The following is a 12,929-nucleotide window of genomic DNA, read 5'->3' on the forward strand; positions in this document are numbered from 1 at the left end:
CTAATTATGTCGTGACCTAAAGGAATCGTGCAGCTATTAAAATTATTAAAATGTTAGTAATGTTATATTTGAGTTGCAGTTTCTTGGAAAGGAAGATCACAGTTTTACTTGCCTCGCCATACAATAACACAGTAGCGTCGACCAAGTTTTTTATCGTGACGATCCTAAATTTGTTAGAGAAGCAAATTGAATAGGTCGTTCGAAAAACAACCAGAACCAAGGCCAGTGGGCATAGTCTCCAAAAAATTCAGTTATAAACTTATAAATCCATGTTTACTACTGTGTTACCATAAATTCGGAAAGATGCGGCAAAAAACACATTATATGCATAAGCAGTCTTTCTGAAAAAACGTCAGCTGTTGAAATATTCAATTGTGACGAGTACCACTGGTCGTTGCATTTGCACCCTGCTGGCTAGATGCGGATCGGCGAACGATCTTACACGCGATCATAACGTGCATACACGAACCTTCATACCAATTGCAAGGTTTCTAATATTTAATTTTTCTGAGAGAGAAAGATGCACAACCTCAATACTGACAAGGTAGAGAACTCTCTTGTTTTTCGCAATAACACCATAAAAAAAGAAAAGAAAGTACTAATGAGATCGTCATTTCTTGTAGTTCCAGCGGATCTAAATCTGGACATCTTGGTGGTCTTCTCTTTATAGTCATTGTTCTGAATTGATTCTTGAACCTGAGATTGATTTGAATAACTTTGTATTTGTTACATCGATGCAGCGTCAGAAAAAAAATGAAAAAGTAAACGCGCAGTCTTCTCCAGTTCCGACATTAAAATGCATCCAGAATTTGGTGAATGTTTTCGCATCTGCCAAATGAAATACTGTTGTCTGTTCCTAAGCATAGCAGACACCGACAGGGTCCACAATCCCTTCAGTGACACGTTTCCTTTCGCCACCCCTTTTTGATGCCAAGCACGTGCTATTTAAGCAAAAAAATCTTAATATCTGTTTTCGAAGTTCCAAACTAGGGTTGACCCTTATGGATAAAAAGTTCACTGTTATTATAGTGCCTCTTTTAATTTATTTATATGTAAACATATCATTAGTGCGGTATCTAACTACGCACTTGAATTTTTATTTTTATGGTGCAAGATAAATAAATGGCAGTTAAATTTGTGATTTTTGTAATGTTAATAAACCTTCCGCCTGTTGATTTTCCATATTATTCAAATTAATTTGAGACTCTTGTAAGTAAATCGTAACTTTGATTTTGGTTCGAACTTACAAGTCGATAGGTGTATATCGGCACAGGCTATGATTAGCAGCTTATCTTTTGCTTTAGTAAATAAATTGTGTTTCAAATTATAATTATGTACTTGCAGTAGTTCATTTTTCAATGTTATCTACTTACAATTTCTACTTTATATTCTAAAAAGTCCATTATTTAAGCCCAAGCTCTGAGAAAATTGGATGCAAGTTCTGAATAGAATTTTGAAAATAATTGGAAGTTTTATATGTTTTGGAATAAGATTAAACATGTTAAAAACGACCTTAAACTGCACGACACGATTTACTTACCTAAAAATATTTGTGCCACTCAGGAAATAAAACTCAATTTATAGGCATTTGTGTATACAATTATGCAATACCTTGCATTAATAGCGCCGTTACACTATCTATGTTAATCAAAAATGATAAAAGTTTTGCACAATACATGTGAATATAAAGTTAAACTGTTTCCAACATTATAATAAATTGTTAATATAATGTTCAGTCATATAAAAAGAAGAAACGCGGGCATTATAATTGCTTTCAAATATCATCTGCAGACACCCAGAGAAAAAACTGGGGCAACTATTAAACCAAATACTTATATTTAATTGATTGTAGTTTTTATAGTAGTGACAAACATGAAAAAGTCGAGACGCGCTCAATTTCCTCAAGCGCTTCTGCCAAAAAAATGTAATTTGGCACCACCGCACCGCCACCAAGGACAACAAGGTGGTCTTCTTTTACCCGGAAAACTGGAAGTAAAATTAGTTATCATTTAGGTCCTTTTCAGGTTAAAGTCCGTTCTAAAAATTAGTTGGATCCCGTTCTCAAAAAAACGATGATTCGGCAATTTTGAAGAATTAAACAGTAGCGACAGACCCCTGTAATAGCTTAATAATACCCCCCGAAACTTGATAGATACCACTTAAGGTGATGAAATCGCGGTAAAGAAGCTACCGATGTTTTTGAGTAAATCTGTGCTGATTTATGAGCAGAAGATAAAACATTTACCGTTTAGAGACATTTGCATTGTTGTCGTGTTACTCATCTTGAATTCTTGTTAGTCAATTGTTGTGCAGGCAAATTCTATTATTCGGGGGGGTGAAATCGAAATTCTAAGAAATATGGTTACTGGGAAAAATGCACTTACCTCGCTTCTGCATGAACGAGAAGAGATCATCAAGAAATTCTTTCCTTTTCGGGTCGTCATTGATTTCGTACAACTAAAACAAAAAATTAATTTATCAACGGAGCTATTGAAAGAAGAAATTACGGCAAGACGTATGATTTATGGATTATTTAAAGACTCGAGCTGGTTTATTCGTGTAATTAACGGACGTAAACGCCACAATGCTACAATGTTGACTACAATAATAACGCAGCATTAAAATTCTAGGAAAACTTGTTTATCAAAAACCGTAATATTGTACCTATTAATATTATTGCGGAAATACACTTATCAATAAATTATGTCGTTTTAGAATATCCACATTGTTCGTATCACGTTTAACATTGTCGATAAAGCTCGAGCTTTGTGCATGAACTTCTCTTTCCGTCACAAAACTAATTACAACAGCAACGCGTAACAAAGATACCACAATCACTAAAATCAATTGGAATTCATTATAATAAAATGACCTTTCACACATATTTGCAAACATTCATTTTTTAATGCCGAGTACTAATTCGACGGTAGCAGCTTAAGCCGATCATAAAAGCTGATACTTTATGAAATTAAAATGGGGTATTTAAAGAATCTCGCGAAGAAATATCCGCGCTTTTATTGCATTTTTATAATCGTCGCTGTCCTGAGGCGGCAAACCCTCCATAAAATTTAATCAGTTTAATACGTCAAATAAAAGAGCCCATAAAGAAAAAGCTAAGGTGGATAATATTATGATTAATTGCGTAAAAGTTTCAGGGCTGTGTTTATGAACTCCTCATTTTCATGCCCACATCATCTCAAATGTTTGTGTTGTGTGGTATTTTAAAGTTGTTGGCTTTAAACTTTTTATGCTGTGTTTTATTGGAGCTTATCCTTCAACTTTAAATTATCTCAAACATTAATTACCATTTCCAAATTAACTTTTTTACTGGATATTAATTACACATCATTTAGTCCGTTTCTAATTATAGCCATCGTGGACCTTTAATGCAAAGAGATTATTAAAATCCTCATATCGGCGTCATTATGAGCGATTTTCAAGACTTGGTGACATTTAGCAGTTTGAGAAACCACTCGTCCGTGCTTGTTTGTCTACAGCCTCAAGTGAAAAGTACTGGAAATTAATTAATTGCAAACTGAACTCTGCTGAACCAGCAGTGGTACTACTTTTACCTTTACATGAGCTGTAATTTAAATCACAAAATTTCAAAAATCTCAATTTTTAGTGAAAACCAAATTTTTGGTTAAATCCAGAATTCTAAACTTATTTAGATACCGTCCAGCGAAGGCTTCTGATTCAGTAGAAAAATTTAGCAAAATTACTGTCGCGGAATCAAAATTTCGAACATCACTTTTTGACATGGCAATGTAAAGCAACCTTTATTGTCATTGTGACTGACGTACAAAGTCAATTTCTGCCACTTGCTGTACCGTTTATAAATTTTAAGGTTATAAAGACAAAGGACAGTTTACAATTTTTAAACATCAATCAGTTTGATGTTCGAAATTTTGATTCCGCGATAGTATATTATATTGTTCCTTCATCTTAACTAACTTAAACTCACTTAAAATAATAAAAAAAAGTTGTTCTGAGACAATAAATAAATTCAATTTTTTTTCAAGTCTTTATGGAAAAGTAATTTTTTATCCCTACATCGACTTTATAGAAAATCAGCTTTTAAGTCAAAAAAAAACTTTGCTGGCGGTACTTATTTATTGTTGAACGAACATTTCTCAAATTTTTATCAAATTTCAAGAACTTGAACCCCACCAAAACAAAGAAATTTTGAGACTACATAAATAATATAAGTACTTTCAAAATCCTTATTAAAAATAAAAATCAAAAAAATTCATACTCATCAGATCTTCTTGTAAATGTATTTACAAATACATAATAAATAAGTGGAGCCCCAAAATTTGAAATTTGTTAGTACCCCTGAAAGCAACTTTGAATTTTTTATAAAAGTTTAAATCTCAAACTCGACAGACCGTTAAAAATAGCGTAAAACTTTGCGAAGAACTAAAAAGGGCTGCAGATGGTACTTCGTTGTGCTTGAGAGTACCTCAACAATTTGAGCCTAGGTACTTAGCAAAGGTGAAGCTTTAATTAAATAGCACGTAAATTAAAGTTGGAAGAGCAACCATAAGCCATTTATAAATAAAATCTGCAGGCGAGTGGTACCTCATATCTCAAAAATAAAAATCGTAATTCATAAATTTGTTATTGTAGTAATCGAGGTTGCACTGAATGCGCGTCGCTTCGGGCTTGGTAAAGTAACTTGTAAAGATAGATGGCTACGGCGGACAGATTAGTTAACCAGGGTTATTAATGACCATGTTTAACCTCCACAACCCCACCTCACAACAATGGCCGATGTTTTAACACCACATTACAAGCGATTACGACCGGCTGCTACACTGTATTAACTCAGCTTCTGATGGTGGTCGTCGAGGTGCTAGCGTCTATTCTTTTTCTACGAGATGCTCGAAATAATTGATAGCTTTTTTTGGAGCACTTATAACGTGTGTTAACTTTTCGCTTCGGAGATTTTATCTTGTGCCTTCGCCGTCTTGAAAATCCGTTTTTATATCAAAGAGGTTCTTCAAGCAGTTTTAAATGACTACTGGCAGAATTTTTAAAACAGAGGATCATCCGTCATTTTTTTGGGAGGAGTTCTGCATCAATCAAGCGCTTAGCGCTCATCAAGACCCTCGTGTAAGCTCGTTAATCGATAGTAATCAATCTAAGAAAATAAGATCAAATGTAAAATTTTTCAGCGAAAGCTCAGCAACTCATAATTCAATACTATTAGCTAAATTAGATGTTGTTGGTGCTTACATAGGTATGCGTTTTAATTATGAGTTGCACTCGTGATTGTATTAAAGGTCCTTTATGACAAATGTAACACCAAAGTTGCAAATTGCAGAATTTAAAAGGTCACATAAATTGCGAAGGAAGATTGGTATGCAAAACAATGCACATTTCTATTAGCGATAAGAAATTTGATCAAGGTAATATTTAATTTACCTAAAAGATAGCAAAATACGGAAAGTTTTAGGCATAATCTAAATACCTAATCGACATTTTTCTACACATGCCTTAGTCATAGACATTAAACTTTACATAGAATAGAATTTTTTGTAAATAGTAATAACAATAAAATTGCAGAAAGACTGTTGTCAATGGTGTAAATAATATAAAATTCAAGTCATGATAAGAATATTATAAAAATGATGCAGGTACATTTAAATTTAACGAGTATTGTTGCGTAAGGTGCTTATCATAAAAGCACACATAAATTTATAGAAAAAAACGACTTTTCCGCCCGCATGCGAACAATAAAATGATAAAACTTGTTATCAATTAAAATTTAAAGTAACGATTCATGAAACTAAACGTGCTGACAAATAAAATAAAATGGTAATAATCGAGAAAATAATAAAGCATATCCTTGGAAAACGTTACTATCGCATAATAAATGTATAAAATTTATCGACAAATGAATAATTCATGAAATGTATTGTTGTTATTAAAATTTTGTGTTTTACAGATAAAAAGTTCGAGTTTAAAGACAAGGTTATTTTTAGTAATTTGCGCGTTTTGGAATGACAAAGAGTAACCTTTATGGTCTCCATTTTATCATACCACCAAAGGTGTTGGAAAATTAATACAAATTTTATTAAAATGTATTCACCGATGACATTTGAGATAACAGGGTAGATGTGTAACTCTGATAAGCGTTTCAAAATATAAACAAACCACAATCAAATCACTTGACTTTCGACAAAAGAAGGTAACCAAGAGATATGACCCCACGTATAGCGTCACTGAAAAGAACCCTCGACCATTGTGCGAGCCCTCTAACCCACAATACACTATTCAATATGATGTTTACATGCATTGTCACTTTACAATGCCACAATATGGACTTACAATATACTGACGTGCCGGTAGTACTCCGATAATTAGGGTGATTATAATGCTTGGACGCCTCCCTTAACTGTGATTCTTGTCTCGTTACGCAAAATTTCAATATTTTCCTGCTATTTTTACATATGACTGAGCGATTGGGGTTGGTTTCTAACGTGTTTTCAATAGATCGGTCGTTGTCCTTTGAATTAATAACTTTCATCGTGTTTCACACGATATTGTCACACGCTTTAATTGGGGATGGTCTTCCTTGTTTTGAAACTGCGAGGAAATACGGCCGTTAGCGCTTTTTGTGCTTTCGCCTTTTTTGTAATCTTCATAAAACTGTCAATAGTTGGATTAAATTCTTAGTTGCATATTTTAGAAGACGAGCTTAATATTGCTCAATTTTTCATGAGATTAAATGGACAAAAATAATAACAAATTAAGCAGGCCCACAAATGAATTCCGATGGCCAGACAAATCGAGAGAATAATGGCTGGATAGATTGAGAAATTGATGAACATAGTAGATAAGTACACCTCTGATAAAACAGAAAAATAATATCAATATAAAGACGAAGATTAAAATAAAAGAACAGAAAGATAGGGAGTTAAGCGAACAGATCCTTGAATAAAAGATTGATCGATTGTTAGATTGATACAGATATTAATCTCTTATTTTCCAATTTAAAAGTAGATATTTTAAGCCCCTAAGTTTGTGATTGATTAAAAAAAAAAGAAAAATAGTGTTTTCGGGTATTTCTCAATTATTATGCATTTGTTCGAAAATGATATGATTTAGGTCTGTATAGATCCTGTGGTCTCTTGAATTGTAAAGCACACTTTTCCGTTGCACAGATGGCAATATAAAAGGAAAGTAACGAAGATTATACACCAAAATGTTATTTACACAAGTTCTCTTGTTTCTTAAGATAATTTTTCCACCTTAGAAATCAAAATTATTTTGTCGATAGCGCCGTATTTTAGAAGATTTGAAAATATGGATATTTGGAAAGAATTGACAGATGTGTCAAAGCAACATTTTTAATTCACTGTGTCTCTCCAGCAAATGCCGCCTACGTCGGCCAAAGAGCACTGTTGTCGAGCCGTATAAATCTTCTGACTTACGGTTTTGCTCAAATGTAAATAATTATTTTGGTAGCTCCGATTAAAAATATCAAAAAAATAAACTTTTAAAATTGTAAGCACAACACAAAAGTGCAATTTCGATTTCATATTATTGTGTTCACTTTTTGGAAGATATAAAGTATTTATATCAAAGAAATTTTGCTTAAAAATAGTCAGAAAAAAATGTACTTCCATGCAAATAAATTTCAGCAACAATCCATCAAACTGTAATGTCTAAAGTTTTGAAATAGTTCCGCTATTTCCGACCATGCTGTAAAGGATCAACATTATCAAATGGCTTAAAAATAAATATTTAATTTAAGTATTTCACAAACATTATCTACAAACCCAAATAAGGGTTCGAGTGATTATGTAGTCAAATTAAAAATTTTGCCTTGTAGTGTTTTAACTCGAAATGACATGCCACCCATTTGAAAAAGTGTTTTAAAAAATGATCCATTGGCTACAACACACGTTTCCGATCACGTGTGGAATTCTACAGGCAATAATTCATTCCATTAATATTGAACACCTACGTTTATAATAAATCGATTAAAACAAAACGAAATTAATCGGAATACCATCATCATAGAACTATAACACACCTCAAAAACAATTAATTCCCTTTTTTACAACGATTGTGCAGCCCACACCAAATCATCTATCATGAGTATCGTTGACATGTTCTAAATTAAAAACACTAACCTGTAGTCGTGCCCCTGCTTGCAGTTGCCAGCAACGAGCGGCAAATACAAGAAAAGAAGGGTTGCGACTCTTCGCGATAATGAACTCGTCAGGCCTGAGGGAAAATCTTTTGATTACATTTCTTATTTTATAAAGTGTATTAAACTACACTGGTTTAAGTAATTAACGAGGAACGCTGTGGGGTGTCACTTTTCACAGGTCAGGGATGAAATTTACTGCTCTATCCAAAGGATACGTGCTTTTCTGATTTATCGATACCAATATGGGACTTGTAGTTCTTAGGAAATGATTAATGTGATTAAAACAACATTCTAGACTCATCAGAACAAGCGCTATTAAATAATTTACAGAGCTTTAGTGCCTTTTTCCAAAAGCGTTATTGAAAACCGTGGGCGCGTATGTCACGGACAAAGTCAACATAAATTACCAATAAAACTTAATTCATAAAAATTGGATATCCATCATAAGTAAATGATCATAAAACTCACTGAATAACAATACAATGTTGAGAAAAACAATGGGCCATTATCAAATGGAACTTTTATTATAACCTTGTGGTTATATAGATGCATAAATGAAGCGTCAATGTGAAATCATTAAAACTTTATGACAAATGGAGTAATTGATAAATAATATTTTTAATGTACTGATCTTAATAGCTACACAACACTTGACAGGTGTGAATTGATTTTACGACTACAGAAACTATTTGCTTCTGGTCGGTTCCAGATGAATTCTGCGAAAAAAACATAAAACTTTGAGGGTTTGTTATTTTATACGGACTTGAAGAACAGAAAAAGTAACTAGCGCCGCGCGCCGGTTTGATTGAAACCTGATCAACACTGGGTTACTTGATGGATCTAATTTAAACAATCATAAAATCCGTGTGTTCTGTATTACAAAAAATCCAGACACAAAAAGCTCATAGAGCCGATATCCGACAATAATAAAAATCACATTAAAAATGAATATTAATATGAAATATGTTTCTAGGGAACATAAAATTTTTAATGCCACATTGGATTTTATATCAGTCCATTGTGTTAATAAATTCCAGGCGGTCTATTCGAACAAAGGTGCCGTTCACCTCCTTAATTCTATGGCAATTAAATTTTTCTATTAAAATAAATATAGCCATTTAATTTCCATGCATAATATAGCAATAAACTAAATCGATGACTGAATAATACCCAAAATAAACTTTCCTCCTTTCCCCACCACACTGGAAGGGACAGACTTCATTCCTATTAATATTACTAATGTTGTAATGGGAAGACAAAATGTTTTGTGCTCTCCTTAATTAAAATCCGCTCGTATTTCATTCGCCACACTTCTTACATGTCACCATAATTCATTTTGTAAAATCGCCACCTTGCGGTATAATAGTTATCGCTGCTTCCTCGTATCTAATCTAAAAATAAAAGTATTTCCTTTCAAGCATCTTAGAAATAAAAACACCAACAATCATTTTAGGTATTTTTAATAAGACAAATTACCAAATGGGCTCGTTTACTTTTTTTTTAATTTTTTTATTTTGCATATGAATCAATATTTATGTCAAAAACTTCGTTTATTATTTTGATCCACCTACGTCATAATTCCTGACTTGCGCTTTGGACCGCACACAAGAGACAAATAGAGAAAGAATTTCAATACCATTCTCACTCGTTTGCACGAGCTGATTGGCCTGAACTTATTACGTCATAGCAATTTCAGTTTGAATTCACTAATAAAAAAGTACGACTTTCTAATTATTTGATTATTATTTAAGGATAATAACAAACGGTAATTCCCGCCAAAAATGTTAGTTTTGTGCACTTCATCAATGACATATTTACATTTAAATCAAATTTTGTTTTAGAGTAAAGGATCCTATTCAACTGCGTTCAGAGAAGTTGGACTACAATGCAAACACTCAACGCCTTGACTCTTGGAACACTTTTGTTGAAGACACAATGAATGATGTAAACTGATTTCTAAATACACTTTCGAAGAGCGGCAACTTTGTCTAACGTAGCCACTTTTTTCATCTGTTGGGAAATTTCATCTTGTTATTAAAATGAGCACCAGAGCTGCAAAAAGAGCCGAAATACGAGATTTTTATTCGTTTTTATTGACAACACCTGCAAATCTTGACAGTGCTTCGATTTCTTTAGGCTGTGCGGACAAAAAACTCTTGATAACAACTACGTGCAAAGAAAACTAATAATACTTATGACTTTATACAATGCATCGTAAATCGAAATTTAATAGAAATGTTAAATGTTATTTCCATATTATTGTCATACATTGTAGTGAACAATAACAATTAATTACTTAATCATCGACTTAATTGACTTTTGCTCCCTGAAAGTTTTGAGAATTATGCTCGGTAGTTATCAGTGACTAATCCAGAAGATTCGAAGATTGAATTTATTTTTACTTTTGGAGTTGGCAGTTTCCCTAATGATTCATCAGTTGTCAAGGCAGTCGCAGTTCACAGAGAATATATTAATGTGTGAGAGATTATAAAAATAACGTGCTAAATAAATTACAAACAATGAAAATTAAGTATTCTTGATTGCTTAATGTAATTAATTTTGTAAATGGTCAGACAAGTAATAGGAGACGTCAAGCTCAATTAGATCTCACGTGATATAATAAAAAGTGTTCACTGGTATTAATCACGTTTGGTAAAGTATCTAATGGACACGTTAATTAAATTATTGAGGGGCTTTTAATATTGAAAATACGCACTTAGGATTCGTCAGATTGGGAAACTGTTAATGAAACAATAATAAAAGTACAGTGTTAAATTCATCACTTAATAAAGCACCATAAAACGAATCCCACACACGTCGACTTATTAAATAAAAGAATAAACAAAGAAATGTACAAATCACTAGAAGAAACCAAATAAAAACCAACACAGACCTTCAGGTATCGGATATAAAAACACAACACCTACCATTATGGTTAATAAAATATAAAAACGTAAGAATATAACGCTTTGTATTTAAAACTATTTACATCATTAATTAGCAGGCTGGCGTTAACAAGAGCCTAGTTTTAAATAGTAAAACCCAAAGTGAACCCAACAAGTGTTAATAAGCTTGTGGCATTAAATTAAACATGCACTGACCTCCGAGAGATCTGACTTGTCCATGTTGCACTATTATGACCACTCTTCGACAACACGATTTGATTTGAATGTGCTCGGAAACAAAACTAAGCCATCTCATGACGAATTGGCGATAACTGAAATTGGTGGGTGGTGGGTACGATTCCTGGTAATTCCAGGTATACGAAATTTAGCCCCTGGACTTACGAGTAAATTTGTGAGGTGGAGGCTGGGTAAACAGCTTCCCTTCCAAGCTTACACGGATTACCAGATTTTACCTTCATGTCAGGGATTTAACTTGGTGTTTTAAGCGGAGCCAAAACACCAACGCACAACTTTACTGCTTCTTGCACTTGAGAAATTCGAGTTATTTACATTTTTTCCGATGGTGGTGAATAGGAGCAGCGTTTATTTAGCATAATCGACCTACACGAGGGGGGTGAGAGCTGTTTAAACAGCTATTACGACGTTCATTAGAGAACGGAATCAAAGCAGACCGGTGTGTAATTATAAAGTATTTACAGACGTAGCTGGCGCGGAGGAGTGGGACCCTGTAATTCATCACATAGACAGCTCATTTGCTATTCGTATTATCATATTTGAACACGGGTTGAGTGGCCGTTTAGTGAGGTGTAGGTTGATATAATCTAATATCGCGATAACTAAGGATATTACAAGATAAATAGGGTGGTCGAGAATTATTATTTACTTTGATATGTTTACACTTGCTGCATAGCTGGCCTCAATTTTAAGCACACCCAGAAGTGAAAACCAAGACAAATTAATTGAAACAAAACTATTTCAAAGAATTGACCACAATTCCTTTCTTCTCCACCAGGACTAAGCCACTTTCTAAAAGATTTCAATGCTTAATCTTTCGACCGTGGGCTTTCCAGGAAGATTTACCACCTATCATTACCATTTGGCTTCTATAAACGTGTTTACCTATTTAATCCCCAAAAATCTACCTGCGCAAACGAAATCATTTTTGCATGGAGATAGACGTTGCCTTTTGTTCCTTTTTATTGTTTTTGGCACCACCAAAGTTAAGAAGTTATCAAAAAATTATCCTGGAAATTTGAGATGCTTTAGCAAGAATCGAAATGTTTAAATTTTTGTTGGAAAATTTTGGAATTAAGATCAAAAAACGAAAAGTAATGAATCAATAGAAAGTCATTGGACGTCAAGTTCAAGTTCAGTCCTCAAAGACGCACAAAAGGCTTCGAAATGTGCCTAATTTATTATGTATCTTTAAGCACAAGAAGTGGTGTGAAAACAAGTGTTAAAAGGCAGCAAGTACACTGAACATTGGTCTGACGAAATAGACTCTGATATCTACTGGTTTTTAGTTTTGAATCGTCTGTTTTCAAAATATTTGGAGTTGGAATATTATGATAAACTCTTTCAAAATATTAGTGTAGAAGAAATAAAAAATATTTATGAACTTTATATAATATTAAAAGAGCAATCTGAAATATCTTGTTGAACAGTTGAAAATTGCTTACGTCGTAAAGAGAAATATTTAGAAACTCACACCTACCATTAAAATGAAAAGCGCATCAAATTAATGAAGATCACACGTGAAATAAATACATCATTGACGTGGTATTCAGATTTCTTTTAAAATGAGTGGCCTTTAACCTCGTTTTTTATTGTAATTCGAATAGCTGAACTAACCTATCTGA

At 33.2% G+C, this 12,929-nt stretch overlaps 1 protein-coding gene across 3 annotated transcripts in view; it reads right to left on the reverse strand.

The window, feature by feature from the left end:
* The window catches only part of retn (retained), a 60,834-nt gene that overhangs the window by 17,284 nt on the left and 30,621 nt on the right, over positions 1-12,929 (reverse strand). For all 3 annotated transcript variants that reach the window (XM_088033913.1, XM_088033922.1, XM_088033905.1), the window contains exon 4: positions 2,385-2,457. In XM_088033913.1, coding sequence (XP_087890039.1) covers positions 2,385-2,457 — 73 coding nt within the window. The remainder of the gene's footprint in view (positions 1-2,384; positions 2,458-12,929) is intronic.

Source organism: Gnatocerus cornutus, chromosome 1 (assembly GCF_029298725.1).
Source record: "Gnatocerus cornutus isolate USDA-ARS CGAHR chromosome 1, icGnaCorn1.1, whole genome shotgun sequence".
NCBI classification, from domain to species: Eukaryota; Metazoa; Arthropoda; class Insecta; order Coleoptera; family Tenebrionidae; genus Gnatocerus; species Gnatocerus cornutus.